We start from the raw sequence: 20,472 nt of genomic DNA, 5'->3' as shown, positions 1-20,472 counted from the left end.
CGGTTAAATGTTTCATTCGCGCGCTGGTCTGCATGCCCATTTTCTGAGTGCCGCGTACACCTGAAGCTTGTGCACTAAAAAGCCTGTCAAACAGCGCCTGATTACTGAACTAAGTTATCTTTTGTGCTAATACTTTATATTATGTGTAGTTGTAATGTGTATCTTTGTTCTTATTTTTTTTAACAACAACAAAGATTTTTATTTTATAACTTATACCTATACAAATATACAATCACAAAGAATCGTTCATTACACAGAATCTGCACCAATATCACGGACCATAAGCAACACTTGGCCACTGAGTGTAGTTTGTGCTCCTCCTCAATGCATCCTGGAAATGTTGTCATATGTCTTTCATACATTTAGTCTATTTTTCTTCATTAGTAAAATGCAATTTATAGGAGGAGTTGAATCATGTCGACAACAGGTTAAGTAAAAATATTGTACTGCAGGATCTCTTATAAAACACCTTTTGATGTTAATTCATGTTCATTATGTACATTATTAGTAAAGAAAAGGATAAAGCGATCGCGCCTGCCGCATTAAAGAGCACCAAAACTGTATTTATTGTTTGTATTTCATTATGAATTTGGCATAATTTTAAAGCTGATACTTTGTTTATTAAAAAGTAACAAAGCACAATCGCTTTTTGCGATTACTGGATGGCAAGTGCACTTCAAATAATATGAAGTTCACGGATTAACAGCACACAGCATATAGACTAAGATCTTGATAAGCAGAAGCCATATTAGTAATGATAATTAACGAGAATTGTTAATGATATTGCCAATATCCACACAGCTGACAGCTTTACCTGTTGTAGTTTGTTCAAGCTGAGCAGGAAACAGACGCTGCTTTCGTGCACTTTTACTTGCACGTCTCCGTCATTTTCGATCTCTGCACAACTGAGCTGTGTTTAGCAGGTGCGTGTCAATGTTGCTGCGTGGCAGAGATGAGGACTGTTTGAAACTTTTTTTCCACTGAAACTTTGATGCGCATCGTCTCAGTTTAATATGTGAACATAAAAGATGAGATCGCAAAAAGATCAGGAAAAAAGGCATTACAGGCTAATTTTTAAGTCATAACATATACATGTATAGTCTCCAGTGGCGAACTCAGAAAAAAAAAAAATAACTCGCAAATTAATATTTTTGGTTGCAAATGCGACCGTTTTAGTCGCAGTCTGGAGCCCTGTGATAGCTTTCTTTACCTGTCAATCATATGACCTCTTGAGCGGGCCTTGGCCATTCAAAGCAGCCAAGGTTCCCAGACCTTCTGACATCAGTCCGAAGGTCTGGCTACATGAGCTTTAGAGGGTCTTTTTTTAAATAAAAAGAAAACAAGTAGGCAGAATAGAAATAGAATAGTGCAAGTGTAGAGGGTCATATACACCTAAGTGTCCTAATAATTAAAAAGAAAGGCGCTTTAAACCAATGTTTTCTGAGACTTTTAATGAAGGATTTTGACTGCACTCGCAGAAAGACAATTCCAGTAATATTAAAAACTGAGTAAAATCTTCTCACTTCTGGCATAACTTTTTCCCAGGTCTGAACGTCATGGTTTTACAATCCACTTGTGCCATAAGGATTACTGTTCTACTTGTTTGAATTGAGAATACTTCTAAGTATTTAAAAACTCACACTTGTACACTTTGATTTTGGCATGGAGTTAAAAGTTAGGATTATAATTTCAGCAGTATTACAGAACACAGTGAGTGTATATTAGCACCGTTTGTTGTTCGCATTTGCCATTTTGATAAAGCATTTGGATCCGGAAACAGTGACGCATGATGTCAGACTTAAAAAGGGAATTCTATGACATGTCTAGGGTTACACTGATCGTGGGAAATTCTCAAAAAAAGTATAAAAGATTAGTTGACAAATGATTAAACCTCTGCTCAGTATTACTGATTCATAAGGGCTAGAGCTTGTTGGTCAAGCCACCTGAATTTGACAGTGTTAGTAATTGAATATGAACGTCAAGTTGAGCTGTGATGGGAGGGGTGATGTGTTTCCACCCACAGACTTTGATCACAGCAGCTGTAGGTGCCGCCCAGTCAGACACAGAAACTTCCACTGCTAAGAACAAAAGCTGCATGCAGACAATGACTGCAGAGACATAACAGCGACATGACCAGAGCTTTACAGTCCACAGTTACTCTGTGATACAATAGATCATGCATTATCAAAGACAACAACAGCAAACATTCCAGCAACCAGCACCAAACAGAGGACCAGTGTGTCTGCAGCGAATCTAAACTCACGCCGTTTCTAGATAGATTTACATGAATGAGAACTGCTTATAGTAAGCAATGAGTACGGGTATAGCAGATCCCACGAGAGAAGAACTTGAGATCGATTTAACAAAACTGTAAAGTCACAAGAGGCTGTGCGTTGCGGTGATTTTTCCATGGTTACAGGAAGCTGCTAGACTTAAAATAGCCTCAACAGCAGTACTAAAAAAAAAATCATCCATTAATAGTAATTGATCACAATAAACAATTCTTCCACCAACAGGGCTCCCACACCTTTTAAACAGTGATTCTCAATGACTTTTCAGTGACTTATCCATTTCTGATTACTAGATTTTAACAAATAATTTATAGACTGTTGATGCAGATTTCCATATTGAAGTATACGTCTAAATTGACGTTTGTGTCTAAAATCTGAGCTTACATATAAAAATATATATATATATAAAAAAAAAAAAAAAAAAAAAAACAACACACACAATAATAACAGAAAGAAAAAAAAAAGAAGTCTGGGCTGTTGGCATGAAATGTTCTCACCTAGTGTGAATAAGCCCATAAACCAACTGTTTCTATTCAAACAGTTTTCTCGCACCAAATAAAAGCAATCTGTTACTGGGCCTTAAAGAAAAAAACTAAAACAACAATTACAAATAAATTACAATAATAAACAAAGATTTTTTTTAATAAACATCCACATACATTTGATCTTCCATGGACTATATTTGTTGAGCTCTGTGTAAAAAAGAAAGAGTAAAAATACTATACGCTATATTATCAACTAATATTAGTATAAATCTTTTTGTAAGCTTGTTTTCTTTCAATAAGACTGGTTTTGTGTTTATTTTTGGAACTGATGTATCATAGGCCTCATTAGTCTGAGCTTACGTACCTCAGTTTTTGAGTGAAAAAAAAAAATAATAATTTGTGGATAATTTTCTCAATATTAAACTTAAGACATTTTAAGAGTTTTTAAGAACCCCCATAGTGCCTTTTAAATAGTATTTCTGATTAATCTTTTACACAGCTCTTTAAAATACAACAGTTCATTGTGACCCCATCTAGCAGTTCTAAAAAGGACAAAAAAAAAAAAGCACCATATTGAAGACTTGTTCTAAAGTCACACAAAGACTTTTATGAGGAACAGAGAAATTACAAGGAAAATCATTCCTTCTGCTGCAGCTCACCAATGTTATTGTCCATTACACATTTTCAAAACGGTCTGTTCTCATTTAGCCAAGACACATTAGAATTTGACATCAATGATGTCAAACCTGCTGTGGTACATTTCTGTGAAGCTGAATGTGATTCAGAGCTCTGGTGGTGGCAAAGATGACACGACAGCTCAGTTATATAAAACATACACTGTATGGACTGCTTGACAGTCATGTTTATATGGAAAAGAGCTGCGTGAGGATTCTCCAGAAATTCTCTGTTTGGGTTCCACTGAGAAATGACACCATATGAGTTTAAGGGCATGAAGGTATGAGCACACAATGACTTTTATTTGTGCTCAAACTAATCTTTTACCATAGAAGCTACAGGTGTTTTACACAAAAGGTGGAAATATCAGTGTACTCAATCAGAGGGAAAGCAAACACAAGCGGATTGGAGTAATAATGAAAGCAGGGAGTCTCAGAGCCAGTTCATAACTTCCTGTCATTCTGCAGTCTGGTTAAAAAAGCAAAACCGGCACAAATAAAATGTGTCAAGAGATGCCTGATCTCCTGGTTGAGAGCCTGTGCCCTGATGCACAGTGATGATAAGCAGAGGATAGTGTCACTCAAAACACAGAGGCTGATTTGAATCTCCCCTGGATGTGGTTCACTCCTGCTTTGTTTGTGTGTTCTTCCCTATTTAAAAAAAATAAAAAAAAAACAACGAACACCACTCCAGGCAAGAGGTGGGGTCAGCTGAAGCTAAATACTCCTGGCAAAGTAAAGAACTATTTGACCCAGTATAAGCATTACATAAAACAAACAGTGAAAACCACCTCATGACAGAACTTCACCCTTATGTTGTTTAGTGGCATTAACACGCTATCTAATAATGAAAATTAAGGATGAGATGAGTGACGTTTGAAAAAAAAAAAAAAAAAAAAAATGGCCAGAGGTTGAGCTTGACATAACACTTATATAGTTTAGTAAAAATTAAATGCATTAAATCCTTTGTCATTATATGTTTGTTTTTCCAGCTCTAGGAGCATTTAAATGGGTCTAAACAGTATGATCATAAAACGCAGTCATAAGGAAGGAGAAAGACTGTTTTGAATGAATGCACAGGATAATATCACAATTCCCCAGGCAGTTATTTTTGAGTACAGAAGCAGCCCGGGGAAAAACCTCTTGTCAAAAGCCCAGATACAGGAAAAAAAAAATAAAAAAAAAAAAAAAAAAAAAAAGAGCATACAAATTCACTTCTGTCATTCAAGCAAGTGCAATCTGCTTTCCACAAACATGGCTGGATCTTGTCAAAAGCCCAGATACAGGAAGAGGAGGGATTTTGGTTCAGGTTCTTATGATAAGCATTAAGGCTGTAATTAACCAACCCTCTACACTGCGAGTAAATCACCTGCATAAATCTTACACTGGGCGACTAAATAATGTCTATCGTTAGCCATTGGCTAATAAATTCTTAGATTTTACTTGACATGGTGTGTGTGTTAGAGGCTAATTACAAGTTTAGCACAGATATTTTCACTCGCTGAACACTGAGGGCTCTACGTCAAGCGATCTGTGCTGTTTCAGTTCATCTCAATGAATGCGCAGCGCACTGTAAACTCTAGTGTGAAGGCGCGTGACTCGCCGTCGCTTTGCTGATAGCGCTGTGTTTCTCACACATGCAAAGACACAGAGCAAGAGTCTTACTTGCCACTATGACTCGATGCGCTACATGTAAACTATATTCTTTGTTGTATTTTCCGGTCTAAATAACAGAGTTCATTGAGAATTATTCAGTTTTTAAGAACAAGCAGAAGACATGCTGGTCAGGGTTGCCAGGTTTTCGCAACAAAACCTGCCCAATTGCAACTCAAAACTAGCCCAATCGTGTTTCGAAGGGGTTCCCCTGGTAAAATTCACCTTTTTAGGGGATAAATATCACATTATTGGGGTCGCTTAAACCAGCGGCAACAGTGTTAAATTAGCCCAATTCCGCGGGAAAATCGTGGACTTGGCAACACTGATGCCGGTTTCTCCTGTAGTGGGCTGAGCTAATGCGCAAGCGCAATCTCATTGGATGGTGCTCATCTATTACCGTGCCTGTTTTGATTTAAGCAAATCAGTGTGAGCGAACGCTGACAACATGATTAATAGTCATGAACCCAGCAGCTCATTAATCCTTAGTAAGTTGTTTATTGTTAGTATAGTAGTAGAATTTGTGGTAGTAATATCTTTTAATAATAATTACTATTATCTATTACTATTATCAATTTTTTTTTTTTTTACAGAAACCCTGAATGACCAACAATATCTTAAGCATCATACAAGTCTTAAGTTCAGTTAAAAGAACAAATATGCATTCATAAATGGTTACCAAGTTTTAGTTCTAATTACTATAGTTCTATCATTAAATAGTGCTTAATTATCATAATATCATAATATATATGTGTGTGTGTGTATGTGTGTGTGTATGTATGTGTGTGGGTGTGTGTGTAAAACAGTATATCAGTCTGGCAAGTAAACTAAAGAATTAACTAGCCAATGGTGATTTTATTGCCAAGGGTGACAATAAATTTTATAAAAAAATAACATGGACAAAAAAATAAAACAAAAAAAAAAAAAAGAAAAAAGAAAAAGATTTGTTAAATTAATTTAATTGCATAATGCTATGCTGTACATTTTGCAAAAGTTTTAAAATTAAAATGTTATAAAGTAAAATAAAGTACACTACTGTCCAAAAGTCAGTAAAAGATTGAATTTTTTTGAAAGAAATTAAATGAGCAAGGATGCATTAATTTGTCAAATGTGCTTTAAATTAATTAAATTTGGACTTAAACGCATGGCACTAAAGATATTTATATTAAAAGGCATGTCTATTTGAAATGCTGTTCATTTGAAAATTTAGCGTTGATCACAAAAATAAATTACCTTACATTTTACATTCAAACAGAACACAGTTATTTTACATTGTAAAAATATTTAGCAATATTACAGTTTTTAATTATTTTGAGCAAATAACTGTAGCCTTGGTGAGCAGGAAAGACTTCTATCAAAAAACATAAAAAAAAAAAAAAAAAAAACCTTACTGACCTCAAACTTTGAACAACAGTGTATGGTTAAACTGGCAAAAGTCAACTAGGCTTACATTGATAGGGCCCTATTAAATCAGTTTTATTTTTTCCTAAATTCCATTTTATTTTTTTTCAAATTCAGTTTTTACCATTTTAATTTTTCTGGATTAATTTTTTTTCCCATTTGAATTTCTCGACTCCTTTTTAATAGTTAAATTAAAATGTATTAATCAAAAAGCGTCTAATTAATTAAAATCATGTAACTTACACATTTTCACATCAGTTTATTAAAAGTTTAACAAAAATTACATGTTTAGGGCCCTATGAAATGTTTTATTTTTTTCTTACCATATATTTTTTTTTAATTGTTACCAAATTCTGTGTTTTAGCATGTATTATTTGAATGCATACAACAACCTCATTTATTAATTTCGTTCTTAAAGTAGCCTTATGATTTTTATTTTTTTTCTCTCAGAAATTCTGTTGTGTATTTAAATGTTTCTGGTTATCAAAAGAAGGCTTAAAACGTTTATTTCATTTATCTTTTAATTATTAATAAATTAAGCCAACTTTATTTTTTGGCAAACAAAGGGGATTTACTATTAAAATTAAAACATGGAAATGTTGTGTGATTATTCCTAAAAAATAATGTTTGTTTCATTTTAGTAGTAGTAGGCTATGTACATTCTACTGAAAAATAGTAATAGGCAAAATGTCTTTAAATGAAACCGGACTTTTATTTTGACGGGTTGCCGTGAATAGCTTTACAGTTCTGTGTTTGTGATATGATGCTAGTTTTACGCAAATCAAACGGGCAAATGCTCATAAAGTGAAACAGCAGTTCTGGATTTGTTCTTCACGTGTTTACGTCCTCATTTAGTGAGAGGGCAGATGCTGAATTCTGTTTTTATGACTGGATTCCGCGATTCCGTCCACGTTTTCCGGAAATCTTCCAGGCCCTACATTAACTCTAGGAAACATGTCTAACTATTAGACTAACTATTAATTTAAGAGTGCGGTGTCCACCTTTTATGTTGTTGTTCTGTAACCAGGTCAACAAGAGCACAATGGCACTCACATATCCACTTAATCTGGATGACCCGGATCTGATCTCATCATGACCTGTGTAAAAGCAGGACTCTATCCACCAAGGTGCACAGCAGACGAGCAGGAATGCTGCACATATGTGTTCATGCTTTACTCAGCATTTCCACAGTACCAGCACACCTCCATGAGAATGCAACGGTAGTTGAATGATAGTCCAGTTAACTCAAAAGTGTAATCTGATGCTCTGCTGTCAGCGAGGCGCTCTGCAAGTCGACACAGTCAAATGCCACGACAAAACAAGGTGCCTCCTGCAAACAGCGACAGTGGCGGGACGTCACACCTGTTGGGTTACAGGAGACACAAGTGTCTGAAATCTAAACACAGAGGACACCTGTGTGGTTGTCTTTGGTGCGACTGGTTAAGAATGAAAGGATCTCCGTCTCTCTGACACCTGACCTCGTGTCAATCTGCCCGTAACTCTCAAGACTATCGGATGTCAGCTCATCTGCCTGAAGGCGGCTCTGGTTTCATCTCAGCCGAGCACTCAGAGCTCAAGAAGGTCCTCTCTTCGAGGAACACCAGTGACGTGGAACATGAGGCCTGAGTTTGGACATTATCTGCCCAAACAGAGGGAAGTTTCAGCTCTTATCTTCTACAGATAGGGAGGGCATTGTGTTAACAACCACTAAGGCCATGTCCAAATGTTACAGCCCTCAAAAGAAAAGGTCAAGAAAAGGTTGCCCACATAAAAAGGAAAGAAAATCCATCACTTTGAAGCATGAATGCTGATAAGTGTTCACACCCAGGTTACACTTGCGTTTTCAGTGATCTGATCACTAGTGGCCGGCCCAGAAGTGCTACTGTTTCCACTAGGGATGTCAATTTTCGATCATTTCCATGATCGATCGCCGTTTAAATTAATGATCAATTAATTGATTAATCGTTAACCTTAAGCTGCTAAATGCATCTATTTCGGCAGCACGCAGTCACTGACATAACTGGATGTACAAAATGAATAGATGTGTTTATTATGATCATCTGATAAAATGAAGAGAGCGCGCCATCCGTTTGAGATCATTTTACTTTGTTGACGGTTTCCGATCCCGGCACAATTGCAATGTTTTCAACTGACATTATGGCATTAAAAATAAAATTATCTAAAACATAACTGTGGGGCATTTGGCTGTGCTGCGCAGTCAGTGAACCACTTCCATTGGCGCTGCTGTAGCAAAACACACTGTTGCTCACATCAAACATTTTTATGTGAGTATTATGACCAGTACTAAATTTGATCCACACTGATCGCGTGGAGCTGACTGTCTCCAAAATCAGCGAAACACATTTTTAAATAGGCGCTGTCTTTATAAATAAACCACAGATATGAGTTTTAAACAACTACATTCTCGCCTGAAATACTTTTAAAATTACATTTCATGACACAATAACAGTAATATTTAGAAAATTATCCAAATAAATGGTTGTTGAAATCACAATGCTGCGTGAACTCAACCAATCAGCATGCTCAGCACCCAAGCCCTGCCCCCGAAAGTTCCGGAACTCTGAAATTCTGAGGGGCATTTTTTACCCGGACTGAAAAAGTACCCGGAAATTCGTTCCAGCAGGGACTTTCTGGGTAAAGGGGTGGATTTTTGTTCTGGTTTGCCGGTTGGTCCCGGAAATGCGGGAAAGCAAATAAAAGATTTCAATCTAATTAAAAACAAGACACAACTTTATTTGTGGTAAACATGCGGGAAAGCAAATTAAAGATTTCATTCGATTTACTAATTTGTTCCCTCATTTTAGTTAAATCAAGACATAATTTTAAAGTAAATGTATGTGCTGGCTTTATAAAGTCTATAAAACTGAATTGTGTATTATAATATACATTCAGAACTTCATAATTTTTGAATAATAATTTTCCAGTGATAGTAGTAGGTAATATCAAAACTCTTACACAGAACATGAACACAGATTATGGCAGTGATGTGATGTCAGTCAGGGACAAATGTGGTCTGTCTGCACAACCCAGCTCAGATTATGATTATTACAAACCAACTGCCGTTATTTTAAACAGTTTAATGCAATGCAGATGCACACATCGATATCGTGCACAATATGCAAATGATCTGTATACATGGAACACATGAACACATGGTTGACTTCCTATATTTGCCAAACTGTGCAGTAAAAAAGGGGGCTTACTGTGTGGAACACTGTATCCCACAATGCAATGCACTTGACTTAACCATTTCCAGCTCGACTAATGAACTCGAAATAATATCAGCTGTGATTTTTTTTTCATCCTTCTCCTCATGATCTGTTTAGACTGCCAAGAGAAAAATGTAGGCTAATTGTATTAAAAAATAAAAAAAAATCTATCTATCTATCTATATATCTATCTATCTATATATATATCTAATATATATATATATATATATATATATATATATGCGCAATCCCAGCTGAAATTGTAATAGTATATATTGGTAAAGCAGATTTCACTGTCTTTATCCTTGGCAACATGCAATGAAAATCCCTGCTCTAGTAATCGTGCATGACCTTGCAAAGTCAGTCTCCTAATTTGCAGTTGTGAAATAGGAGTATCCAGCTACCATTCTTCCAATATGTGGAACGATCTCACTCAGTCTATTATCTACTGTTTACATTTCCTGCTCTGAGGTGAAGCTGACCATACTGGGGCAGGATCATTTTTGCACTGCCTAACTATTAGTAAAAAGCAGATTCAAGGCTGGCAGCAGCTCAAGTATGGGGGGTTTAATTGTTTATCATTTTTATCTTATTGTTTAAATTCAAGACTTATTTTATCTTAGGGTTTAAATCATCAAGTGACATGGTAATAATGTAATGCAAGAATTAAAATTAATTGTGGTAGCATTGAAACAAGTTAAATCAAAGTATGTAAAAAGTCATAAGTATTTAAAATCCATCTACACAAAGTATATATGCTATATATGCCATAAATGATTTTGATAATAAATGAATTATTGATTAATCTGTTAATTATTAACATATCTACGTAGGCTATGCTATAAATTATGTGCAAATAAGGGTTAAAATACATTCTAAACCACAAAACAACTGATCGTTTACCATTCTTATAGAAGTCAAATTAAAGCTTAAAGCAAAGGCTAATTGTTAGTGGGTACGAGGCAAGAGGAATGCAGATATATACACTCATTTGAACATAATTTTACTATAAATTTTACTACTACTGCTCTATAAAAATACTATGTCTTGTGTTCTACATACAGAATTTTAGGTCACACTTTATTTTAAGGTTCAATTCTCTCTATTAGCAAACCATTAACTACAACTTTTTTTCTCAAACTCCTAATTCGCTGCTTATTAATAGTTAATAAGGTAGCTGTTAAGTTTAGGTATTGGGTAGGATTAGGAATGTAGAATATAATATGCTGCAGAATGTGCTTTATAAGTACTAATAAACAGCCAATATTTCATCAAATCACTCAGAAGAGCTCTGCTCTGATTGGCTGTTTCACAGCACGGCTCATTATAGTAGTTCACACAGCAAACTGATCTCTACTGTCTGGCATGAACGATGAAGAGATTAGGCACCCAACTTTGTATGTTTGAGCCTGTATCAGATGAAGATAAAGATTTTGAGAGATTTTGCAAGAATGTTTAGCATCCGTGGTATGAACATGATTGCTGTGAGACTCTGATGGAGTGAACGAAGCGTGAGAGAGAGTTGCGAGTGAGGTTGCGGATGCGGATGCAGCCTCTGTGTTGCCAGATCCAGCTGTTATAAGCATTTTTTTGACTTTAGAAAGTTAATAAAGTTAATAAAGTAGAACACAAAAAATTAGTTAATTTTTAAGTATAGGTTTTTGTTTGTTTAACCCTCTGAAGTCGATTAACGCGTATACGCGTTTTGGGGTGTTTTCTCCTGCCTGAAATAAAAGCAATAAATCTGATGTTCAACACTGCTTTGATGATTCGGCTAGGCAGGTCCGGCTGGCATAGAACATGTGCTGGTATATGTTATGCAAATGTTTCATGCATAAACAGGCGATAAAATGACATCCGCTGTTATGTTGGGATTCGTCTTTTGCACGCACGATATAAGGAGGATGAAACAATGGTGTTTGAGGCTCATGTAGGCCTGGGCGATAAAACGGTATCGATATTTATCGACGGCAAAACAAAAAAAACAACCAAAACAAAAAATGATATAGGCACGTGCTATATATCAACGCACAAAAAACAAACAAAAAAGAACACATGCTGAACACACAAACATGAACACATGCTGAATTGAGTCCTGTGCCTGTCTTAGATGAGAAGATTTTGAAAAAACGATTGAATATTAGTTGAATTTAAAATAAACATTTGAATTTGAATGTTAGGTGTGCGCCAGGAAGCGTCATCATATGAAAGATACAGTCATTAATTAAGTAACATACTTTCATTCAAAACAAATGATATGATGCTGCCAAAAAAAACATCAAAAAAGAACATTATTTTGTATATTTGGTGTAATAAAATGTGTTTATATGGTTTATGGTTAAAAAAAAACAACAACATTATTTTCTACATAATGTATATTGTTTCTCCTCTGTGCCCCGCCTTTCTGAAACGCATCGATCCATCACAAAACTCATCTGTCTAAAAACAGCACGACCACATAATTGCTGATTATAATGACTTATACTGTCTTTTTACTTGTTTTTGTTGCATAACGTTACACGTAAACATAAAAAAATTTACACATAAACAAAAACATAATTGCTGATTATAATGACTTATACTGTCTTTTTACTTGTTGTGTTGCATAACGTGACACGTAAACATAAAACCATGTCTGCATTCGTGATCGGAGAAACAACAAGCATACTCTACACTGCTTAAAACTTGCGTTTGAATCATCAGTGGCAAATTATTTAAATATGTAAACGTACTTACAGTCTGTAAATACAACTAAACCACTGATTTCTACTTGTGTCCTCTTTTGTAAGGCCAAACAAAGTAGTTTCACTTTCACAACGAAACAGCATCACACACGGCAGGCTTGAGTAAGCGGCGGCCGGCGGTACTCCACTTCGTCCATGGTGAAAGCTGATCCGGCAACCACAGCGCCAAGTCGATGCATTTCCTCAGAGACCAGCATGGATCAGCTCTAGGCATGACCAGGCAGATAATGTCCTCTTTTGGAAGGCCAAACAAAGTAGTTTTGCTTTCATAACGAAACACACAGCTTCTCCACGACGTGGCAGCGATGCAAAAAGCAAAAATTAAAAAAACCCCTACTTACATATCTTGAACAATTTTACAACCATTATTCAAATAATCCCAAATCTATACCTTAACATTTATAAACAATATAGAATGAGCCATTTTAGGGGGGTGTGGTTGACTCTTAACTTTTATAAGAATATCTCTTTGGATTTGAGACTTTAGTCTTTACAATTTTACAGATCTTCTTTATGCACCAAGAGCTTGTTACACTTCAAAGAGAAAGGAAAAACTGAAATCGCATCATATGACCCCTTTAATGTTTTGTTAGTCTAGCCCACGAGACGTGTAAAATTCAAACGATACCCAACCCTAATAATGACATACCACTAAAGCAATTAATGTATAAAAAATTCAACCTCCTACACTTGTTTGTGTGTCGCAGTGGTGCTTTTAAAAATATTTTTGTACTGTAAGTGCCATTAATTACCTACACATTACGTCTGTACTTGAAGTACCCCCACTCATTTCAGAAGCTTTTTTGTTTTGGAAACGGGCCATGTGTCAGTAGTGTAGCATATTATGTTATCTGAAATGTTAATGCAGTTGCATACAGTAGTTGCATAATGCATTCCATTTCAAAGACAATTTTTCAAAAAGCAAAAAAAGAAATACAGGCTCTCAACGTGTTTTGAACCCTGAGTTCTCAAACATGACATGATTGAATAAACGCAATCTATACACCATTATTATGGTCCAGCAGATACAATGCTGTGTCAACAAACAGCTCAGAGTCGATTGTTTCAAATATGCTGAACGGAACATGAAACCAAAACGTGATTTCAGGCCACATAACATGCTTTATGGCACATTCCTGCACGCTATCACAACATCAGATTATGGCCCATGTAATCTTTGACACGATAGAGGAAATGGTGATAAAGAAAGACTACAGGACAGTGTTTATCAGTATTCAGTGCTAATGACAACTAAATTAACTTAAGTGATTGCTCCACTGTTTTTTTGTGAACTCTATAACAAAGACATGATATATTCCTCCTTAAAAGGTAGGGCAGGCGATTTCAGAGAGGCTAGCAATAGCAAGCTAGCTTTGAAAGCATAAGATCCCACCCTCCCTGCAAAATAACTCTCCAAAGCCACGCCTCCTGCAAAACACATGAACGTAAGTTAACCAGAGGCTAACCAGCGACACGATGAGAGACGGTGTTGGTGGAGCATGGATGCAACAATGTCAGATTACCTCATGTTACATTCACAGATGAGAAAACATTACAGTACAAAGTGCATAATATTACAATAATGACGCCTTTCATTTTTGCTCTGTCTTCAATAGCGTAATGGACCGCTCTGATATCATGTCTGCAAATACATACGTCGACAGGCAGGCAGGACAGCCTATCATGGTCTGATGGATATGATTTGACAAACATTTTATGGTCCGACACCTTCCACAGACAATATAAATACACAAATACATAAAAAAAAATTAACTTAGAAACAAAAAACCTAACCTGAATATAAGTTCCAACTAACATATCAAAAAAAATATTTTTGAACCAAATCACATTTCCCCCATCAAACATTTTCTATCTCTAAAAATGACAAATGAAACTATAGGAAGAGTAAATGGAACAGTGCTCATGTAGTTCTTAATAAAAGAATTAGCTGTGACTCACCCAGTTCCCTGGACACTGGAGATATGGCTGCGTTCTCCCCGATCTTAGATACAGCATCAAAGTACTGCTTCCCAGCCAGAACCATGGCTGCAAAACAAGGATAAGAATACTTGTTATTATACTAAGGTGCAATCGTGCAAGATTTTTGTTTCATTTTCTATGCTCACACAACAGGCCACACATTCACTAGGTTTGTAGTGATAGTATACAGTATTGTCACTAATAATTAGGGTTGCAAAAATGTAGAAAATGTCCAGTAAATTTTGGAAACATTCTAGAAATTTTTGGAAAGTTTCTGGAAATTTTCCACCCTTTTGCAATCCTACTAATAATATGACTGTCCCTGCTTGGCTTAATAACAGAAATGTTAACTCTTGCGTTGATCTAAAAAAAAAAGGCTAATGTCTTCCAAATAGTTTTGAGTATAATATTATAATTATTTAATTCCATCAGTCTGCATTTGTCTCATTTGTTATCAGTGAAATATAAAAAAGTAATTCAAAAGCAGCTAGATGATGATGTTTGGAAGGAGCACAACAGAAAGCCCATGTCTCCAGACATGTTTTTAAAACCTGACACAGTGTCTAACCACTGGATTTATGGCAGATGATGTTCTGGAGCCAAAAACAACAATGGTTTTATTAGCACGCTTAATAAAGAGAGCTACTGTCTGTAAGACCTGTAGACTGCTGGCAGCTACACAGAGGGCAAATTCGACAAACCTCTTCAGTCAGTCCAGGAACAACAAGCTGTATAAGAGGTATTGTGTTTAGTCTGTGAGTTTGGTTATTACAGTACATCTTGCCCTCTTTCTAAAGCAGCAATTCATTTGTTCAAGATGTGATGAAACCTACCCTTTGTTCAGAAGACCTACTTTCTCTAGATTGACATGCAACTATATAAGAAATCTGAGGAAAGGGTTACGTGGGAGTGAGGGATGTTACAAAAAGAAAAAAAGTGAACTCAATTTTCCATCTTCCCTTCATAATTCATCTGGATGTCATTTTGCATGTGTAAATCATTACGTTAAATCTAACCTTTGTTTAGAATTTAATTGGATTGCCTTTACAAAGTTAAGTTGGACTGATGTTTATCCACCCAGAAAAAGAGATGTTGATATTGCGTGTGTCATTATTTCCTGCCTTTAATTGATAATAAATATTTTAAACTGATTTGACAAATTAATCTTGGGCTTATAACACCCCATTATCCAAAGTTAATCACGCCATATTTTTTCTCTATGTTGTGCAATCATAATGTGTATATACTTGCCATAAACAATCTGCTCTCTAGATATCGGCATGGGCCATTAAAAACCCAGTATTTCTCATCAATCACTAATAAAAACTCTCATATACCAAATGCTTCATAAAGCAATTGCAGCCTTACAATCTGCATATTAATGCGATATGAAAGTTATGAAAACCTTTTTTTTTTTTTTTTTTTTCAAATGACATTATGTGCTTTATTATGCTTGTTCTAATAGTAAGGAAATGAAAAGGTGAGGCTCACCTGAAACCGCTTTCTCGTAGCTCTTTCCCAGGTTTATGAGGTTACGCAACCCGGGGTTGAACTGTTCCATAACATTCTAAGAGGGATTTCAAACAGAGGAAATGGTTCAAATGTTGGCATGAGCAATCATGACATTGTGTGGACTTGACACGGTTCTGTTCATGAAACAACCTCTTCAGTGCCATTTTAAAGTGTCTCTGGTTTAATGTACTGTGCAAGCAGGGTTACATCAAAAGTGGCCTGACTTACCTGATTTCAAAGTGTGAAATGCTTCTGCTTCAGGCCATAACAACATATTCAAGTATGCTATTGTATTTCTAGGTGATGAATATGGAGATGTGATATCTACCCAACCCTAAAGAGACCAGACAAACTACAAACTGTTGGGTTCCAACCTGGTTCAGGTATGAATTTTATGGATAACTGGGTTTGTAATTACTGGTTAGGCAAATGGTTTTTCAATCAACGTAACTGATTGTGTCCAAGTGTGCACACAGAACAAGCTGTTAGACCAGTTTTGGGATTGGTCTTAAATATTAAAAATGTTCTATCAAACATATTATTTACTATTCCCCCAAAGTAACCATTTCATTTATTTTATAAAATATTCCATATGTAATCAGACACATTACAAGAGAAAGAAAGAAAGAAAGAAAGAAAGAAAGACCTAACATTCAATAAATAAATATACTTGTGTAGGCTGTTAGAATAAATCACTTTTTTGTTTAATGGTATATGAACTGTGTAATGTTTTTTTTTTAAATACATTTAATTATTATTATTATTATTTTGTCAGAGACTAAAACCAAAATATCAAACCAGCAATAAAAATTGGTAAAAACAAAAAAGAAAAAAACCAGCAATAAAAAAAAAAAAAAAAAAACACCGCCTCTGAGCTGCCTCTTTATATTTTAGCCAAACAAATTTTGCATCATTGTTGGTCATCAGAGGAGCACTAATTAAACGTCACAAATTTAGTCAGTGAGACCCTCCAGACTATTTTTTCACCATATTATTATTATTAAATAACTTTTTTATAGTGATGTTGTTTCTAGGTTTACTCTGCACATGCACATTAGTTAGATCAATGTGTGTAATAAGACCTTAAGAAGCAATTTGTAGGCAGAATGTTTTGGTGATTTGACATGTTATTGGAATGCAATCCTTTGTACAAGGGAGCTGTACTTAGAAAATAGCTGCCTGGGGCCATTACCAAGAAGACTGCCAAATGAAATGACTAGCCTAAAAGTAACTGTAATATCTTACAAATAGTATTATACACCTAATATGCTAATAATTAGTTAATTCCCATGGCATTTTATAAACTCACAGACTTGTGGGCAGCACTCTTTCAATGTGGGTCTGCATAACCTGTGAGAAACCTTCAAGAAGAAATAATCCATTCTTGAGTCGATCCACTCGACTCTTCCAGGATACTTCCTGCAGATGTTCTCACAGGTTGTGCATCTCAGGGGTAGAGGTGCTGTGCCCGTTTCTCCTCTCTCTCGGGACCGAATAACATCTCGAATTGAAATTCATGTGCATGCCTCTCAGTGTTAGTATTGGGAGTCGATGAGATGAGTCTGGCGGTGACATCATGTGAATGACAAAGTTTGGGGAATCAAGTTCGAACTTGAGTTGAGAACTACAGGAAACTCTACTGCTTTTCACAACAAGATCAGTTACTGAGCAACAACACCATGTGTTTTAATAGTTGGCAGCACGGCATCAGTTCCTGGTTTCTTCGAAGGATAAAGGAGGCAGAGATTTGAATGAGTCACTAGTGAACACTTGGGCTTGGTCATATTACTGAACTTCAAGCGGCATACGTGTGCTTGCTTAATGCTTACTAATCCTCAATTCATGAAGACAGCCCACTCCCTGACACGTATCGAACCGCCTGAGACTGTAGGACAGGAGGCACAGCTGATATTATACTGGACTGATACTATATTGGAATGACGCACTCATGGACAGACATGACGTGTGGGAGCCGTCGCTGATAATAAACCTCCTCCTAATCAAAGCATTCATTCAGTGGAACGGTTATACTGTAAAGTATCAGTGGACCTCAACCTAACTCTAAGTTTGTATCTTGTAATGTTTTTCATGCTGTTAAAAAGACAGAAACAGAGTATTTTTCAGTTTATGAGACTTTGAGTCTTAAATACTAAGAACTACTTAAAAATACATTTAAAAAAAAAATCCATGTTAGTTCAAAAGAAATCCCTCTTATGTTGCCCCAACTAGTCAAAAACAGTTTGAATTCGAATGTTAAGGGTTTGTGAGTTCCCAGAATGCACTGCATGGCATCATGAATAAATTACGCATTTACTGTTAGAAGTCTGTTTCACTGTTTGCTGACTTTTGATGTTTTGTCATTATTGTTGGTTATTTGTTGTGGCGTTAAGAGCTCTTTTTACATTTGTTGACACTATTCTTGAGTTTTGTTTGTCAAGTGTTGGGGTATGTCCAACTTTTTAAAGTCTTTCCTTGATATCCTTGCACTTTGAGATGATGGCTCCTTACTTCACACATTAAATGTCCTATTAAAAACAATACTGCTAACCAAAGCTCTGTGCTGACTGAAAATGTGCTTAACACGAAAAATGTATTTGCCTCAATGATTAACAATTATTAAGACAACAGTTGAGATAACGTTTAAATTAGGCTAATCGTTTCTTTTTTACAATGTGGGATCTGTCTTACAATACACATTAGCCTATTAAGTTTCTTTTTTACAATGTGGGATTGACAGGATAACGACTAGGACATATGAATTCTCACACAGACAGACACACACACGCACACACAAAGAAAAAGTCAAGACCAAGCCCCCTGTATCATCAGATTATTATATGTTTAAAACATGCATACATGTTAACAAATTGGTTAACATGTTTACTTGTGTGTGTGTCCTAATCCAAGTGTATGTATGTGTATACACACGTATATGTGCATATGTGACGTCAACATGTTAACAAATTGGTTAACATGTTTACTTGTGTGTGTCCTAATCCCTGAATCTGGGACTCATATCTGACTCATTTGGGTGTGTCAATAAATCAAAAGTGGCACCTGTGTTCCGGTAAAGACCCACCTGTGGCTCAACAACAACCCGAAATTTTAATAACCTGAATAGAATCGTGTCCCAGCTTTTTTCAACTTTACCAGCTTAAACATGAAACGGCCTTTTCTAAGTAATAGCCTGACGTTACAGTTTAAACTGAAGTTTCCTGACCAGGTTAAAAGTTTCCTAACCAGAAGAATGACCGGCTCGATCCAGAGACCTGTGCTCGATGATATTTCTTCATGGGTGGATGTTTCACTGTATTCTCGACATGTGAACAACACTCGCATTTTCTCGTGAGTGAGTGTGTTTTTTCTCACCTTGTAAGTGCTCTCGGTCAGTTTGTTCACCTCGTCCGGATCGCGCGACATTCCTCTGCCCCTCTCGCAACGAGCTCGCGCACTCAGATGTCGTTAATTCGGATCGCCAAAAACTCCCAAATGAACCAGACCGCGCGCTTATCGCCTCCCTCAAGTCCTCATAGCAAGACGGCCGTCTGTAGAGCCGTGTTATAGATTTCCGAAAGAAAGTGACCGCAGTCTTAATCACGGGCTGCTGGAATTGAGCTGAGGGAGGCTTTGCTTCAAACTTATGAGCGCGTGAATGCGAGAGTCTGCGTCAGGGGCGGGAAAGATAAGGTGAGGTGTGCGACGTCACTCACGGTCCGCTCTGACAGGTGCACTCGGACAGAAACGAGTTAATGCTGCCATCTGCCGATTATGGTCCTTATTGCAGCCATTTGGTCATCTTGGACAAACAAACTTAAAAAGTAAATATAATTTATTTTTCAAACTTTGTAGAACAAATATTTCTTGATAATCTATTCATATATCTATTCAATATTTAATATTTATGTAACTAGATCTTGATTTTCAGATCTTCCTTTCAGCCATTAAATTAGCTGTCATATCATCACACTGAATTAAAATGTCACATATTGTAATTAATATAATGTAATCAATATTCATTGAATTAAAATTCACCTTGTGAGGAAATGAATTTCCGTTTTTGTGTAAATGCAAAAGTATGAGTGTGAAGGTATTAAATGTCCTGTATCTTGTCAAGGTTGTTTCTGAATTCTGCAGTATAATTTCAGTCTATAATTTATGCTTATTTATGTTTGTTTTATTGTGTTGTATTTAGTTACAGATGTTATAAAACTGAACAGAAGCTGTGCTCCCTAAATTCTTAACTGTGGTCTCCAAAAAACATTTACATATAAAAGTGTAGAGATCTGTGCAGTCTCAAGTAAAAGGAGTTACATGTTCTCATTACATGGACATAACATTTACCATCAGTACACCTGACGGGTGATACATCACTCTGCTCCACTTTTTCATCTTGACCTGAGTCGGTGTTGTTCTCTGAATTAAAGCAATTACAGAAACTGTAATATATACATATAATTTAATGTCAAACTCAACCGAAATGCTTAAATGAGCAACTAACTGCA

At 36.1% G+C, this 20,472-nt stretch overlaps 1 protein-coding gene across 1 annotated transcript in view; it reads right to left on the bottom strand.

Moving 5' to 3' along the window:
* Positions 1 to 19,644, bottom strand: part of baiap2l1b (BAR/IMD domain containing adaptor protein 2 like 1b) — a 57,766-nt gene extending 38,122 nt beyond the window's left edge. Inside the window, exons 1-3 of the mRNA XM_042720863.1 lie at positions 19,340 to 19,644; positions 15,950 to 16,025; positions 14,438 to 14,524 (exon numbers count right to left, since the gene is read on the bottom strand). Of these exons, the coding sequence (XP_042576797.1) occupies positions 14,438 to 14,524; positions 15,950 to 16,025; positions 19,340 to 19,390 (214 nt within the window). The 5' untranslated portion in view covers positions 19,391 to 19,644. The remainder of the gene's footprint in view (positions 1 to 14,437; positions 14,525 to 15,949; positions 16,026 to 19,339) is intronic.
* Positions 19,645 to 20,472: the final 828 nt, after the last annotated feature.

This window comes from Cyprinus carpio, chromosome B3 (assembly GCF_018340385.1).
Source record: "Cyprinus carpio isolate SPL01 chromosome B3, ASM1834038v1, whole genome shotgun sequence".
Lineage (NCBI taxonomy): Eukaryota > Metazoa > Chordata > Actinopteri > Cypriniformes > Cyprinidae > Cyprinus > Cyprinus carpio.
The sequence above is the reverse complement of the archived record's forward strand: the minus strand, read 5'-3'. Positions and strand labels throughout refer to the sequence as shown.